This window comes from Arabidopsis lyrata (assembly GCF_000004255.2).
Source record: "Arabidopsis lyrata subsp. lyrata unplaced genomic scaffold ARALYscaffold_4, whole genome shotgun sequence".
NCBI classification, from domain to species: domain Eukaryota; kingdom Viridiplantae; phylum Streptophyta; class Magnoliopsida; order Brassicales; family Brassicaceae; genus Arabidopsis; species Arabidopsis lyrata.
This window is the reverse complement of record NW_003302552.1, coordinates 3,548,227-3,564,280: the sequence shown is the minus strand read 5'-3', so window position 1 is coordinate 3,564,280 and position 16,054 is coordinate 3,548,227. Positions and strand designations below refer to the sequence as shown.

Sequence of the window (16,054 nt, the reverse complement as noted above, 5' to 3'; positions counted from 1 at the left end):
GTATTTGTTAGTGACAGTCTTATTGACGTTGAGATCTCGCAAGATCCAGGCTAGCTCATGTGATCATGTCATATCGTTTCCATGATTAGTTAGACAAACCATAAAAGCTGGAAGTACTCACTAAACATTGTTATTACAAGTAGATTAGTCATGAAAATTAAGAGAGGGGGAACAAAATGCAAAGTCGATGAAGAACAATATAAGATATGTTAACTCTCATAAAATTTTAGTTCCTAAGCTTTGTAGAGTGTTTTAGACTTTTAGATAAGACTTAGAGCCATAAAGGGGTTGGCGAAGTGGTATGTTTTTAGAATTAAGTTTGGGTCTTTTGCTGCGTTGAATTATAGGGGGATGAAGTTGGATGAAAGATGTGAATTATGTGGAGGAGATGAAGAAACTGTAAATCATGTGTTGTTCTCTTGTTCCATGGCTAGACAAATCTAGGCCTTCACTGGAATTCCCTCTCTTTGTTGGGGGTTTCAAAATGGTTCTGCTTTTGCTAATATTCATTACCTATTAATGAATATTAAGAATCCCTTATGGTAAGAAGAATTACGATCTCCGTTCCTTTGGATTTTATGGCGTATTTGGAAGAACAGAAACATTGCCTCTTTTGAAGGTAAATGTTTTTCTCCACTAGATACAACCAAAAAAATCAGAGAGGACTGGTTGAATGGATTGATGCTCGGAAAACTGAGGAAGAAGGGGGTACCTCTTGTGAGTAGTAGGGAGAATGGAGTGGTGAATGGTCAGAGACAAGAGAATGATGGTGAAAGGTTTAGTTGGTGTCCGCCACCTAGAAATTGGTTCAAATGCAATATTGGTATATCTTGGTCCAACAGAAATAAGTTTGATTGTTGTGCATGAGATTTAAGGGACCATTTGAGTGTGGTCTTACTTTATAATAGGAGAGTCTTTGTGAGGATTAATGTGAAGCAAGATACTCAGTTCTTGGTTTTGATGTGGGCTATTGAAAGTATGAGGAGTCACAAAGTAGAGAATGTGATTTTTGCGTTGCAGGAAGAGGTTTTGGTAAAGGCTATTATCAGACCGGTGGCTTGGCCTTCTTATAGATACCAATCTATGGAGGCTGGTTTAGTTCTTAAGTCTTTCAAGGTTTAGAAAACTCTTCTTCAAACAGAGGTGGTTTTCTTATTGCGAAGAGTCTTACTAATGACTGTAGGCTACAATCGTATGTTGCGAGTGGTCATCCTTCTTGGCATGATGGGGACTTCGCAGAAGAAAGAGCTTTGTCCTCTGATTGAATTTGAGTTTTTGGGTTGTATGGCTCTGGGTTTGGAGTTAATTCTTTTGTACTTGCCCTTCTTTTGTTAGTAAGAGGCTTAGTTTAGGCTTGATGATTGTTGAGTTGTTGTCCTCACTTTTAGATGTGTGACCTCTTGGGATTTATGATATAATTCCAGATGACTAAAAAAAGGAAACTGCATTAGAGTTTTTTTTTTGTCTAACTAGTTTTTCAGCATTTGCAGTTGGTAAACAATTTATTTTAGATCAGTTACAATGTATTTTAACCGAATTCAATGTAAGACTTTAACAAACATAGTGACAATTTTTTTTTTTTGGTCAACATTTATAGTTTTGTTTTTCTCCCATAATTCTTTGGGTGACATTTTTCTTTACAAGTTTATTTGGAAAGTTAAAATTTTATTACTAGTAAAAAAGATTACACTATAGTGTATGCCCTCATCAAACTTGCGAACATCTCTTTAGTAATTTTTTTTTGGTTATTATATATATAAATCCACAATGAAAAAAGAAGAAAGATGAATACTTAATTTTAGATGCTTGTAACCAAGCTGCTTTTTTAGAATTTTTCTTTAACTTTTACATAAATTATTTTCTCGCTTTTAGATATTTCCTGGACCCCCATAATATATGGCATTTCTTATCGGTAATTCTACGAATATATCATCATAAACTTTATAACCACGAGTGTTATCTGAAAATGCCTCTCTATTCTTTATCCGCTCAACACTCTTAAAATTTTCGTTGACTATAGTTATATTAAAGATGACGGCATCAAACTCTATATGCGTTTCTGGAAAATAACCATTCCCCATCTGAGGACTCGGTAAAGATGCACTATATACTTCTCCTCCCCACTCGATATTGTTGGCAAAACTTTGTTGAAAATTTTTTCCTGGCCAATACCCAATTTCTTGTCCTCCTAACTTGAGCCACCAATTACCATTTTCCTTATTCTTTATCAATTGTCACATCAAAACAAAGACAGATCATTGTATAGATAATGATTTTATTCAAACAAACTGTTAAATACCGATATAACTTTGACTAACAAAAACAGTTTGAGTTTTTTTGTTTGATCTTGTGTGAGATTTATTCCCTATATTTGATATATGTTCTAGAACTTTATTGTTAAATAACATGATTTTCTGAAAAAATAACCCGTAAAATCATCACTTTATGTAATTTTACCCTCCATCACCTAAACATACAAGTCAATCCCACGAATTCAAGAATAAAACGCAATATAACATGTCGTTACTATCTTTAAATCTATTAAACTTATATAAATAATATACCAAATCAAAGTCAAAATCCAAATCCGCTTTTATAATGTTAAAAATTTAATGTATTTGACCGTAAAAACTTGTTGAAGCCAAATATTAGGGTTACATTATGTATTACTTCTTTAACAAAAAAAATATATTCTGTATTAGTTTTGATTTTGCGGGATTGATTTGCATTTTTTTGTAGGTAGAGGTTGCGGTTCGGGGTTAGTTCGAGTATTTCAGGTTTCAAGTATTTCGGTTTTTGAGGCTAAGTTCCATTTTTGTATTTTCAAATTTTGGATCGTGTTTGGTTTGGTATGTTTATCGTTTGGATAGGTACGGATAGTTGAATAGAGAACCTGAAAAAATCCGATAGTTTTTGGATACAATTTGGTTGTAGTACTTTTTCTCCAAACCTAACCAAACTATATATGTAAGTACCTTTAATACCCAAAAAAACCCGAATTTCAGCGAATGAAAAAATAGAATGGAGAGTTAAAAATCTTTGGGTGCAGTTCAGATTGGCTATCCAAATCTACCCAAATTACCCGAAATAATCCGAAATACCCAATTAAATAGGAATCAAAATCGATTCGAACCTCTTTTGGGTATTTTGCCCACACCTAGGTAAAGGATAAATGTATTTTTAAAAGCGATTTGAAATTTTTTTTTTTTTTTTTTTTTTTTTTTGCAGAAAACTTAGTAACGAGTTAAAACATAAATTTGTTTAGTTGTAAATGTAGATAATAAATAAAATAAAATAAATGTATATATAGATAAACAAAATATCATAAAATAGAAAGGAACAAACCTTGAGTAAACCAAATTCAGAATAGACACCTGATCTTGAACCACGAACACTAGGAGGACCTAAATAAAAACCAAGAGAAATATCTGAACTGACCACTATAATCCCAGCTGGACACAGGCTGTTATAACATTGATTTTCACCCACCTGTATAATTAAATATATCGTTATGCCTAACATCAAAAATATTTTGTACATTAAAAATCTTTCACAAAATATGATGGGATAAGTAATATATTAGACATACATATATTGATAATAAACTTACTTTCGTATACACATAACTTCGAGTCTTGTTGTCAGAATACAACTTTTGATTTACCTGAAATGTAAATAAATTTATGGAAATAAATTAAAGGAACATATCAAAATTTTAGATTTTTTTAAAAACATTTACTTATCATAATTATTTATATTATCTAGAGCACATGTTATAATTCAAATAAAATATAAGATATGATAACAAACTTACAGTCCACCCAGCTTGAATAAAATCATCTCCAATTTGAACGTGCATACGAGCGGAACTATATTGTAAAGATTTAATTTTAGGATCATTTATAGAAAGTATCATTGTTGCTCCATTATAGATTTTTCCTTTTCCCTTGGTACGAGACACTGCAAACTAATCATCAACACCATATGCATAACCAATATTTATGTTATGAGTTTGTATAATAGTATATATATAATTTTGAAATATAACAAAGATTAGACCACTTACATGATGTTGATTACCATCAACATTATATTTATTATAAGTGAAGTTCCAAGAACCTCTAGGCTTATAATTATTAGGCTTATAACCTTTAGCAATTGTTTTTATAGGCACGGTACCAATGGGACATCCTATGCCATTTTTCCACAAGTAACCAAACTTTCCATTATTTGCTCTTGAAGTTTGTAAGGATGATGGCCGACCCATCTATATTTACAGATAAATTTTGTATTAGTTATTGTATAAATTATCAAATTCACATGTATTAAATATATTATTTACTTCATAATGAAATAAGTGATTTTTCATCGACGGATGGTCAAACGCTGGTTGTCTGTAAAAATCCACACATCTATATGAATCGCCATGTATAGTCTATCATTCAGAAACAAATTAGATTAGAGATTAGTTTGTAAAATTCATATATATATAGTATAAGAACATGCATTCATTTATAAGTACATGCAATTCAACGTGAATAGTATGGTTCTAGAGTTTAAGATATTATTAAACGGACCTTGATAATTTTCGTAGCAGGTTTGTTGACGACTTTAAGTTGCTCTTCAATTTTAAAACCACTGAAAGTTTGCAATATTTCAGCATCCACAAAACGATTAATATACAAGATATAACCCAACAAGAATAACAACATCCTCCAACAACTTAAATTCATATTCGTTAAGAAGAGAGTTAGGGTGAAATGTAAGAGTAAAGAGAGATTTGTTTCCATACTTCAATATTTAATAACTATATATATAATAATATTAAAGTATGAGATAAGTATAAACATAAAGAGCATTAATGTTTAATAGATACATGTGACTTTCTTTTATCAAAGTTAAAAGTATTTAATTTGTGTTGTACGAACCTTATGATGCATTATTATGCTTTGTGTATCTATACTAAATACATGTAAATTAAATTTAGGTTACTAGCTTATGAACTCAACTCAATTTATATATATATATATATATATATATAATAGTTGTATGTGATAACATTGAAATAAATGAGACAAAAAGAAACTTAAATGATATTACTATTTAGTAGATATTTGTGACTTTTTCATCAAAGTTTAACTATTAAACTTACAGGATAATAATGCTTAATAGATACATGTTGTTCTTTTATTTATTTATGTGTTATGGTACATTGTCACCAATTGTAACTTTAATCACTCTATGATGATTAAATATAAACAGAGTTTCTCAATGTTTAAATCATGTATGCTTAGTAAATTTTTGAAATAGTTGCATATGGGTATACATTGATCTAACAATGTGCAAAATCATTAGGATGTCATCGGGCATAGGGATCAGAGGAACCATTAGAATGTTTTTAGGGCTAAAATCTCTAATGTGCCTTGTTTACTAAGAGTTCAACGATTTTTTTCGAAACAGTCGTTTTCTAGCACAATGCATTTCCCAGAGGATTTGGTGGTGGACTCTCTAGGTTTCCGGCTGTGCCTTTGGCACGATTGCGATTAATATCCAAAGAATGGAACGCTCTGATCAAATATGGGAGATTTCTTTCTAAGAAGCACTAGCAACGACTTGTGTCTTATGCAACAACGACTTAGAATCCAGAAACCACCTGTTTTTCGACTGCGTTTTCACCTCTGAAATTTGGAAGAATCTGGCCAAGAATATCTACAAAGCAAAGTACTCAACCAGCTGGTAAATCCTGATCCCCACTATCTCGAGTACTTGGCAAGACCGAGTGGAAAGCTTTATTGCTCGATATCTCTTTCAAGCAACGGTATATACTGTATGGAGAGAGAGGAATGGAAGAAGACATTGGGGAGAACCCAAATCCTGCAGCCTGCATAATCAGAATGATAGATAAGCAAATTCGGAATCAGATCTCATCAATCCGATCACATGGAGATCAAAGATACGACAAGAGCCTCCAAGTGTGGTTTGAATCAAGGAGTTAAGTAACAGTTTTTAGATCTCATGTTTTAAGCATAAATCAACCAAAAGTTGCACTAGTTGTAAAAACGTTTATTTTTCTTTTGAATCTAATTAAACATTATATTCAAAAAAAAAAAAAATGCTTCAAGGACCTCCTCCACTCAAGTTCTCTTGTTGATTGACAATAGGGAATTTGTAAGTGAGCGTGAGCGTTTCTCACCATAAAGTTGACAACGACAAGGCTGTTCCAACTGCAAAGGTAACTGTCAATTCAGCCTAATCCTCTTTCTAACTCTTCAGAAGAAGTTGATAGACGGTCTTTCACTGCAACGGCTTGTTGCTATGCACCACCAAAGCCAATAAACTGGTTGTCTGGAATCCATGTTCATGTAAAAGAAGGTGGATCCAACCCAGACTTAGCTACAAGGAAATCAAACACTATGCTCTCGGTTACGATAACAGATCCGCCTGTTACCAAATCTTGACGATGAATCGATCTGGCGATCATTTCCCATTAAAAATTGAGTACCAAGTCTATGAATTTACCTCTAAATTGTGGCGGGTTGTTGGTGAGACTGGAGACTGGTTCATACCACGGTTTCAACGTCTTGGCACATCTGTGAAGGGAAATATTTACTGGCTTGCTTTTAGTCAACAAGGACAAGGTGTTATCTTACTATGTTTTGATTTTTCAACAGAGAGATTCCAAAGTGTGTCTCTTCCCGAGGATGTTCCTCTTTCTTATTGTTGTGTGGCTTTATCAATGACTATTGACTAGAGAAGAGCAACAACTTTGTATATTTGCTATTCAGAGCCTCTAAGGTATGGATAGCGACTAAGATGGAGATTACAAAAGACATATCATGGAGCAAGTTCCTGACAGTGTCGAAATTTGATCTCCGCTATCATTTGCGGTTTTGTATTGGGATGAGTTTCTTAGTCGACCAGGAGAACAAAGTTGTAGTGTCTTGTAATCACCCCCAGGTTCTCCAACAACATTTTGACAAATTGTGGGAAAGAATAAATACATACATAAGGATCAACATGGTGCTGAAACTCCTACCCCACCTCTCCTCACTTATGTTCCAGGTTTGGCTCAAATCCAACAAGGTATCTAGTTCTTGGAGGAGGTGGTTTGTGCATTGTTTATTTAAAATGCCAAAATAATATCTAAGTTAGGATGGCTCTCTCTTGATAAACGAGCATAGCTATAGGCATCACAGAGGCATTCTGAAACCACCAAGACACACATTAGTCGCAAGAACGCTGTGCCGAAACAGGAGGGCCCAAGTCGTACTTCTCTCTTTGCCAAAAAAAAAAAAAATTTAATTAGACTGAGAAGTAAGAAAGAAGGCACACATTATATTACTTCTCTAAATTCTGAATGTTCATCATAACTATATTCTTCCAAATCTCAAAACCCAAAAGACTAAAATTGACAACTTGGAACTTGTAAGAGAATTTACACTGAATCCAAAACCAAAAAAAAAACACTGATTTGCTTTGTAATACAGTAAGTTTGGTCTTGCTCAGATTTTCAGAAACCATTAGTTTTTTTTTTTACCAGCCACAATTACCTCCAAGTGTTTGTAACATATGAAAGACACCAACCAATCTTTATAATCTCTCATCGAATATATGAGACCTAAATCCAAATCATCACAACAAACTACAAAGTAACCTTAGAATCAGAATATGATTTATATGAAGACCAATAGATATAACAGAAAACTTAAGGTTTACTCTTAAAAAAGGGTTGCCAAAATGGACTTTCATGGCGAAGACGAATAAAACTAACAAGCTAAGACGGCGGAACATGGACTTTCATGGCGAAGAAATGAATTCAAATTGGACTCCGAGGCCAGCCCTCAAAAACCTTAGATCGGACAGAGCTTACAGCTTCTCCGTGAACAATCCACACTCTCAAATTGTAAACAAGTGAAGCATCAGGGATTGAAAGGACCGGGATCTACGACACCGCGAGTGGGAACCTGCCTGACAACCGTCGTCCAGTACTAGCTCCTCCGGCGAGCTCCAAGGCTGCTTAGAGGAGACCCGTCAACAGAGCCTATCCCACTTAAGACCAGTACCATCACAACAAACGAAAGACCCGCTAGCAACACGCAAGGCAAAGGCAAGAACCTCAAGACAGGAGTCCAACAAAGCAAGCTTCAAGGCCTCAAGACAGAAGCCAAGACACACTTATCATTATTCTTGGTTCCTACTACACACTTAGTGTTTTTCTCAATCTCTAATTGAATAAAATTGACAAATCCCTAACCTAAACATATCAATCTCATGTGATTCCACGCAGATCTATCATTGAGCAATACAGAGCAAAAAAATAAAAAGAAAAATGGACACTAAATCACCAATTTATTTCATAGATAAGTTGGTTTTTATGTTTATTGTATCAAAATCGTCATCAAAACGATCAGATCCAAACACGATATCAGAAACACACAACACAAAGATCCTCACAGACAATAGTTACATAACATAATCCAGATCATAAAAGACAAGGATCTTGACCTAAGAGACAACACGGCCAACGACAGGATACTTAGCTTCAAATTTGGTCTCCCAATCATTAAGAGTATTGATCTCTTTCTCAGTGAGACCTTCAAGAGAAGGAGATACATCTTCTTCGTTCTTACTCATCTTTCCCAAAGCTCTGCTCGCGTCTTTTCCGGCGAACATCGCGTAATCGCCTCCGGAGCCGTAGAAGGATTTTCCGGTGGTGACATCGAATACACGGCCTTTGATTGCGACGTAGATCGGCTTCGATTCGTCGGTGCCGTTGTATTGGCTTAGCTGCTCTGCGGTGAATTCCATTTTTTCTCTAAAAAGCTCTGATCGATTTTTTCTCGAAAGAACCTAATAAATTAATAGTAAAAGATTGAGAGAGATAAGAGAGGATTTTTTTTTTTTTTTTTATCGCAGATAAATTGTTTTTTTTTTAATTAAGTGGAATAACTTTTGGGAAAATTAGCCTCAGTACCACTTTTTTCAAAAAGTTTAGGCCCAGTACCACTTTCTGAGTCCACTTAGCATCCATACCACATTCGTCATCTGGAAAGACGAAACTACCCTTCTGGCTGCGTCAGGAATGTGTCAGGGGAAGGAGCTACAATCTGCCGTCCTTTTTCTCTCTCCTGGCGCATTGGTAACCGTTTTCGTCCCTCTGGTTGGTAAAACAAAGTTGTCCCCGAATAAATCCAGATCTTCGTAGTCTCCGAATTTTCTGCCGTCCACAGTCTCTCTCCTAACGCATTGGTAACCATTTTCGTCCCTCTGGTAAAACAAAGTTGTCCCCGAGTAAATCCAGATCTTCGTCTTCGGCTCTTTGGCGGAATAAAATAAAGATCAAGTTGTCTCCAAGTAAATTCAGATCTCTGGCTGGTAAAACCACATCATCTGACGATGGACAATCAAGAGAAGTTGTCCCCGAGTAAATCCAGATCTCTGGCTGGTAAAACCACATCATCTGGTGATGGACAATCAAGAGATCTGGACTTATTCTTGGGGGACATCATTCACTCTATTTCATAATTATTGTCCATGGTAAATGTAAACTGCATTTAATGCAATGTTTTGTCCTTCTCTGACACAAAGTTGTCTTTCAGACAAAGTTGTCCTTCTCTGACACAAAGTTGTCCCCATTTCTCAACCGGCGTCTACTGTAGCTCCTTCCCCTGACACATACCTGACGCACAGAGAAGGGCAAAATCGTCCAAGAGTTGCCACACAAACACCAAATGTGGTATGAATGCTAAATCCATTTCAAATGTGGTACATTTGCTAGGATTTTCCCAAAATGTGGTACATTTGGCAAAATTCCCATAACTTTTTGTGTCGGTAATAAGTGAAATAACTTTATTTTATTCTTCAGATTTTAGAATACCAAAATTATTTTATTTTTCTCTAATTGAAGTCAATAAAAATTCAAGAAATGCTTAATCTTTGAAAGGATAGAATACATTTTTAAAAGTTTGAATAAAGATTGTAAATATAACACTTATATAGGTAAGGGGCATTTGTAATCCTTTTCTATGTTTTTTTTCAAAAATATTCTTTCATATTGTCTATTTTCAAACATATTTTTGATCGATCGATCCAAAAATAGACCGATTGATCTGGCTCTTCTGGTATCATATTCTGCGCAACTGCTTCTAGTGCACGCGTTTCTTTACTAAATCGGATATAACTCTTGAATGCACCGTTAGATTTCCTTCATATCATTTGGAAAATTAAGCTAACATCTTTATCAAACTTGTATAAAAAAATCGGAAAAGTTCTAACGGTAGAAATCCTCCATTTGAGGCCAAATGTCTAACACTTAAAAACAAATCTTTATATCCAAATATGTATTTATATCCCAAAACGGCTCTTTTTTCTCCGAAGCAATCTAAAACCTGTAGAGACTCGATAAAATACTAAAAGACTCTAAATTCCTAAAAACACTTATTTATATCGAAAACGACTTATTCCTAAATAAAAGACTCGTTAAAACATATAAAATAAACTTATAAAATATGTTAAAATATCACTTAACAGATATGATGTGTTGCGTTTTTGACGGTTTTGAGTCTTGATTTAGTCCGCGTTTTGAGTCATTTGTCGTGTCGTAGTCCGTCTTTTGCGACTTTTCGGTTGTGTCTTGAGTCCTTTGTAGGTTATGGGTATACGAGCGGGATTTGGAGCATCTTGTGCGTAATTGGGCCTATCCGGAGCTAAAACAGTGGAGAAAAGGTATAAAGATCACCAGAAGCTGAGGATCGATCGATCCAAAGCGTGGATCGATCGATCCCAATTGTGACGTCGAAGCCTCAAATTCCAGGAGTTGAGGGGATCGATCGATCCAAGCCTCGACGACTAAATCGGTTTTCCTTAACCGAATTTTAGCTTTCTATTTCTGCACTAAGTATAAAAGCCCCAGAGACCTAATTTTTCTATTCACGTTTTCTTCTGTAATTTTTCTGAGACTTCTCTTCTGTAAGCACTTTGGGATTGGAGATTCATCCTTCTTGACAATTTGGAGAAGATTTCTAAACCCTATTTCATTTCTATTCAATTGAACTATGTTTTCCTTTACATCTATTTTTGTTGTTTCTTTTGCAATGTGTGAGTAGTTCTCCAATTGGGTTTTAGGGTTCTAATTAGGAGATTCAATGGATTAATGGATTGATTGTTATTAGGAGTTCTTATTCCTTAGGTTCTTTGATTCGCATGTTCTTAATGCTAGAATAGGATTGATCACCCTGTTGTCGATTCTAGGTTTTTTTATGCATCAAAAGTGTTCGATAGAATGCCTGAACCAATGTGAATTGAGCAATGTATGCTTAGCCAACGAAAGTTGACGTTATGACGCATTGTGAACTTAATGAACTTGTTTGATAATGAGAAATTTGACTAGGAAATTACATGCGAAAGTTTAGTAATCGAGTAGTCAAATTTAGTGATTAATATCTTGAAAGAAAATTAGTCTAGTTGTGTTCATGTTCAAGAATGGTACTTAATTGTTGAATTCCTTGTATCATGTTTCCATTTTTTATTGATCTCTGAAATACCCTATGACCCAATGTCTTTAATTCATAAGTTTAATCGTTTAAATTTGTTGTATTTTTATTTTACAATTCGAAAAACCAAACAAACAATCTTTTTAGTTTTAGCTAAGAACGAGTCTCGGAAATTCTTAGAGTATCTTTGGTCCTTGTGGATCGACCTCGAATATACTGCCTAACGGTTAAGTGTATTGAGTTAATTACTCGAGCAATCAAGATAGTATAATATAATTTATAAATTAATAGGTTAATTATTGAGAGTTTGATTATGCAAAATTGGTTACTTGATTTATCATTTGATCTTGCATATAATTTTCTAGTATTATCTACAATTGGTTACTTGATTTTACCATTTTTCTTAAAAATTCAATTTTAATAGATTTTATGTATGCCTAATATGATTATTATAAGATATTATGCCATTTGACATACTATGCCAACAATAGTAATACAAATGTGTGTATATATAATATCTGAAATACAAAAGCCAATAACAAAGCAAAAAATCTAAATATCTACCCAAAAACATGAAAAACTTTTCAGTCTTTCTATTCGTTTTCAGTCTTTGCATGCTTGGCCATGTATCCGGCTCTGGAATCAGGATAGCGAACGAACTCAAATTCAAGAAACTTCTCTGGATTAGATGTTATTCCAAAGATGATGTATTCGGTCCAAAAACAATACCAATCGGACAACATGTTGACATTTCTTTTCGTATTAATTTATGGGCTACGACGCGTTTTATGTGTACTTTGAGACAAGAGCCTAACTATAAACATTATCAAAAATTTACAGCATTCAAGCTTTTCGGTGTTACGGATCATGGAGGCCTATGGGACTGGAGAGCAAGAGAAGATGGAATATATTTAAACAAAGAAGGTGGCAGACATATTAGGAATCCGGTTAATATGCATAAAATGTATGATTGGATAGATTAAAAATGTTTAACAACCTATCTAAAAACAAGAAAATTTATACATAAATAAAAAAATATCTTCTCAAGTTATAATATGACTAAAAGTAAAAATAAAATAAAATATATCTTATAAAATAAAGCTTGGTTTTCAAAGTTACTAACTCATATGATCGAGACAACGTGTCAAATTTATCGTTTGGTCACAAATATTTTGTTTGTAACAATTTTTAAAATGTAAAAAAAAAGATAATTATAAGAAAATTATATGTAAATTTTTAACCATTTTAAAAATATCAGCTTTAAAACACAATTACATTTATGTCTTTAATACGCATATATATACTGATTTTAACATTAATTTTTTTTATTAACTATGTATTTTAAAATTTTTGAATTATTTTTATATTAACTAAGATATATATATATATATATGTATATATATATTTGATATGATGCACATATTAGTTTTGATATAAATATTTGGAGTGCGTAGAATTAAAATCCAATTTAATATGATAAAATAGATAGTTAAATTATATTATAAAATAAAAAATTTAAAGTTAAAACAAAATAAATAGATTAATCTATATAAAAAATAGAATGTAAGTTACCACTAAAAATTCAAATCCTTATAATTCCTTTATGAACCCTTATAAATTTAAAAAAAAACTCTTGGAAATCTTTTTAAAACGATTATAATTTTTTTTAAAGCCCTTATTAATCCTTTAAACTCTCTTTAAATCCTTTAAAAACTCTTATAGAATCCTTTAGAAACCCTTATAAACAATTTAAAACCTTTAAAAAACTTTATAAATCTATTAAAACACTTGTAAAGTTTTATAAAATTCTTGAAAATCCTTTTAAAACCCTTAAAAATCTTTGTAAATCCATTTCCCGTCAAGAATTTAGGGATCACGTTTTGATGCAGACATCCAAATCAAACAAAACCGGAAGTATACCAAACCAGCCGGTACATGTATTAAACCGGTTGATATGGATCATTTTGGAGGATTCTTGCCCAAATGGAGTCCTAATCAAGCACAAGGCCTATGGTTAATTATTCACCAGCAAATTAACCCTAAGAAGACTAATGATGGTTCAAGAGTAATCAAAGAATGACGAGCCGAATCACCTTATTGTGGGAATTTGACCGTTGCACTCTTTTTCCCTTATCTAGGGACAACGGTTGAGGCTTTGCGTTCCAAAGCTAATGAAAGGATGGAGACCATTTTTGAGTAGGTGCTCTTCCATCACGCTTTCTTGTCCGGTAAATCGAGAAACTGGATATGAAGGCTCCGGTTCAATGTCCGAATAAAAGAGGAATTGAATCTTGTTGGTGCCGGCAATCATTGAAGTTAGGGAAAATCAATGAAAAACAGGAGAGGAGAATAGAAAATGATGTACAGAAAAGGAGACTATGAAGAGTGGAAAGAAATATGATTGAGAAGCGAAGAAATTTACAAAGACGAGAAATTTGCCTTGAGATTCTTCTTCTTTCAGATTGAACGATCTAGCAGAGAGTGGGAGAGATTTATTTTGCTAAAGTCTTGTGGGGAATTAGAATATATGTTGGGTTTACAAGCATTAACCCATCACTGAAATGGGTTTGACCCATTAATATTGCACTCTTAATAGATTTTCAAACCCATATGGCCCATTCGTCATGGGCTATTCTGTTTACCCCATTTGACACTTATAATTAGAAGATGATGTGTAAAATTTGAAAGTTGAATCATATTAATAAAATGTTTTGATTAGAAGAATAGAAAGTTGATGTGTCATCTCCAAAAGAGCCTAAAATGTTGACATGGCGGAAGGATGGAGAGAGATAGCCTCATTTCATATATATTATTTAATTAGATTAGATATAATTTAATTAGATTAAATTTACATTAATTTACTTAGATTAAATGTTTTTAATTAGATTTAATTTTTTAGATTAAATTTAAATTAGATTTAAATAAATTTATTTAATCTAACTTCTGCTTTTATTAATATATTTTTATCACTATTTTGTTCTTTTGCTTGTCGCTGGATTTTGCGACCAATCACAGCGACTGATCGTTGATGATCGCTGAAAATTCGAGCAATTGAAAGTTGTGATCTTTGGTCGTTGGTGACAATCGATGTAATTAGTCACCGAACTAACAACATGCAAACAAACAATTTTGGTTGTTATCGTTGGTTTCTGTCTGATATGAGTCAAATTAGACCTAAGATTACTCTCTCAAATAAGAGATCATTGCAGCACTTTAGGGTCGAAATCCACAACGCTCTCGTGTTCACACAATAGACTAATATGTTTTGAATTAAGCTAAACAGAAAATATGAATATTAAAAATAAAAGAAAGCAATTAAAATCAGGTTTTAAATCAGATGAAGAAAACGTTAGGCTTAGGAATTTCTCATGAAATAAATAAATAGTAGATCTAGCAAATTAATTAGGATTATTAACGAACTCAAATCACTAATTTATAGCCAACCACCTCTAGAATGTATTGACTAACTAAACCTAATATCAGGAAGTTCCACCTCTCGAATGTAAACTCCTAGAATTAGACTATCATTAATAACAAGTTTCATATGTTCACAGATATTCCTAGACCACCTCTCGTATGAATCTAGTAATTTCTGCCCACTTAAGATAGTTCCAGTAATAGATGACCTCTCGAATCTACCTATTATTCTATGATCAAATTCTAGTTAATTACTCTAGAATTAGCATTAAGAACAATCAAAGATGAAGAACTCTAAAGATATTATCCTAATAGGTTATCGATATACTAATTCATCTAAATCCCTAATGAGAATCCCTAAACCTAACAAACAAACAACTCTGATATGATCATGGTAACATAAAGCATGTTATGAATAGAAAGCATAATGAAATTCAATAAAAGAGATGAGTTAAGAAAGATCTTCTCTAGAGGGGAGCTCTCTCCAATTATCTCCCAAAGAGTTCAAGCTCCAAAAAATACAATAGAATCAAAGATAGATAGATCTCCAAAAACAAAACCCTAAAAATCTATTTATATGTTCTTAAAAACGTGCAGAGACTTCTTTGGAAATAGGAAAAAATTCTGGGCACTTTCTGCAATTCAATTCGATCGACACCTACACCAAGATTGGTCTCCGGATTGCTCTTGCAGCATAACTACTCGGTTTTGCTCCAGAATGATTCATAATCTCCAAATTGGTCTCGTACGTGCATAAACCTGAAAAAGACTAGAAAAAAATCTAGAAATAACAAAAAGACTCTTAAAAATATACTTATATCATGGTTAAAAACAGTAAAAACCATGATATATCACTGTCACCAATGACAGACAAACAATCATGCCTTTAGGAATGAGACTTGATAACGACTAACTACAAGAAAACACGGGATTAGCGACTTCATTCAGCGACTGATAAATTAGTCGCTAAATATTACGACTGCATGGCGACTTTTTGGCGACTGAATGTTGCCTAAATTATATTAGTCGCTAATCCATCTGCAATTTACGAATGATAAAATCAGTCTTAGTATAGTCGCCAAATTCGGCGACTAATTAGCTACTAAATCTTTAGGCGCCAACGTTACCAACTGATTAGCTACGAT

At 33.3% G+C, this 16,054-nt stretch overlaps 3 protein-coding genes and 1 pseudogene across 3 annotated transcripts; 2 read left to right on the top strand and 2 right to left on the bottom strand.

Moving 5' to 3' along the window:
• Window positions 1-1,785: 1,785 nt before the first annotated feature.
• Window positions 1,786-4,907, bottom strand: LOC9316710. The gene is made up of 7 exons (XM_002878765.2): window positions 4,578-4,907; window positions 4,343-4,435; window positions 4,067-4,267; window positions 3,815-3,967; window positions 3,611-3,664; window positions 3,346-3,489; window positions 1,786-2,222 (listed from the first exon to the last, which is right to left on the bottom strand). The coding sequence occupies exons 1-7, from the start codon at window positions 4,788-4,790 to the stop codon at window positions 1,869-1,871; spliced, it is 1,212 nt and encodes a 403-aa protein (XP_002878811.2). The 5' UTR covers window positions 4,791-4,907; the 3' UTR covers window positions 1,786-1,868.
• A 431-nt stretch (window positions 4,908-5,338) lies between these two features.
• On the top strand, window positions 5,339-8,189 carry LOC110229062 (annotated as a pseudogene).
• Window positions 8,190-8,330: 141 nt separating this feature from the next.
• LOC9314877 (probable steroid-binding protein 3) lies at window positions 8,331-8,895 on the bottom strand. Its single transcript, XM_002878764.2, has one exon. The coding sequence runs from the start codon at window positions 8,806-8,808 to the stop codon at window positions 8,506-8,508; it is 303 nt and encodes a 100-aa protein (XP_002878810.1). The 5' UTR covers window positions 8,809-8,895; the 3' UTR covers window positions 8,331-8,505.
• A 2,843-nt stretch (window positions 8,896-11,738) lies between these two features.
• LOC9314876 (S-protein homolog 16) lies at window positions 11,739-12,475 on the top strand. The gene has a single exon (XM_002880595.2). The coding sequence runs from the start codon at window positions 12,065-12,067 to the stop codon at window positions 12,473-12,475; it is 411 nt and encodes a 136-aa protein (XP_002880641.1). The 5' UTR covers window positions 11,739-12,064.
• The last annotated feature ends 3,579 nt before the right edge of the window (window positions 12,476-16,054 follow it).

Coding starts and splice junctions, on each gene's coding strand:
- LOC9316710 (XM_002878765.2), bottom strand. CDS start 4,790: ATGGAAACAAATCTCTCTTTACTCTTACATTTCACCCTAACTCTCTTC. Junction 3,665..3,814: donor TTATTCAAGCTGGGTGGACT/GTAAGTTTGTTA, acceptor TTTACATTTCAG/GTAAATCAAAAGTTGTATTC. Junction 3,490..3,610: donor GAAGTTATGTGTATACGAAA/GTAAGTTTATTA, acceptor TTAATTATACAG/GTGGGTGAAAATCAATGTTA.
- LOC9314877 (XM_002878764.2), bottom strand. CDS start 8,808: ATGGAATTCACCGCAGAGCAGCTAAGCCAATACAACGGCACCGACGAA.
- LOC9314876 (XM_002880595.2), top strand. CDS start 12,065: ATGAAAAACTTTTCAGTCTTTCTATTCGTTTTCAGTCTTTGCATGCTT.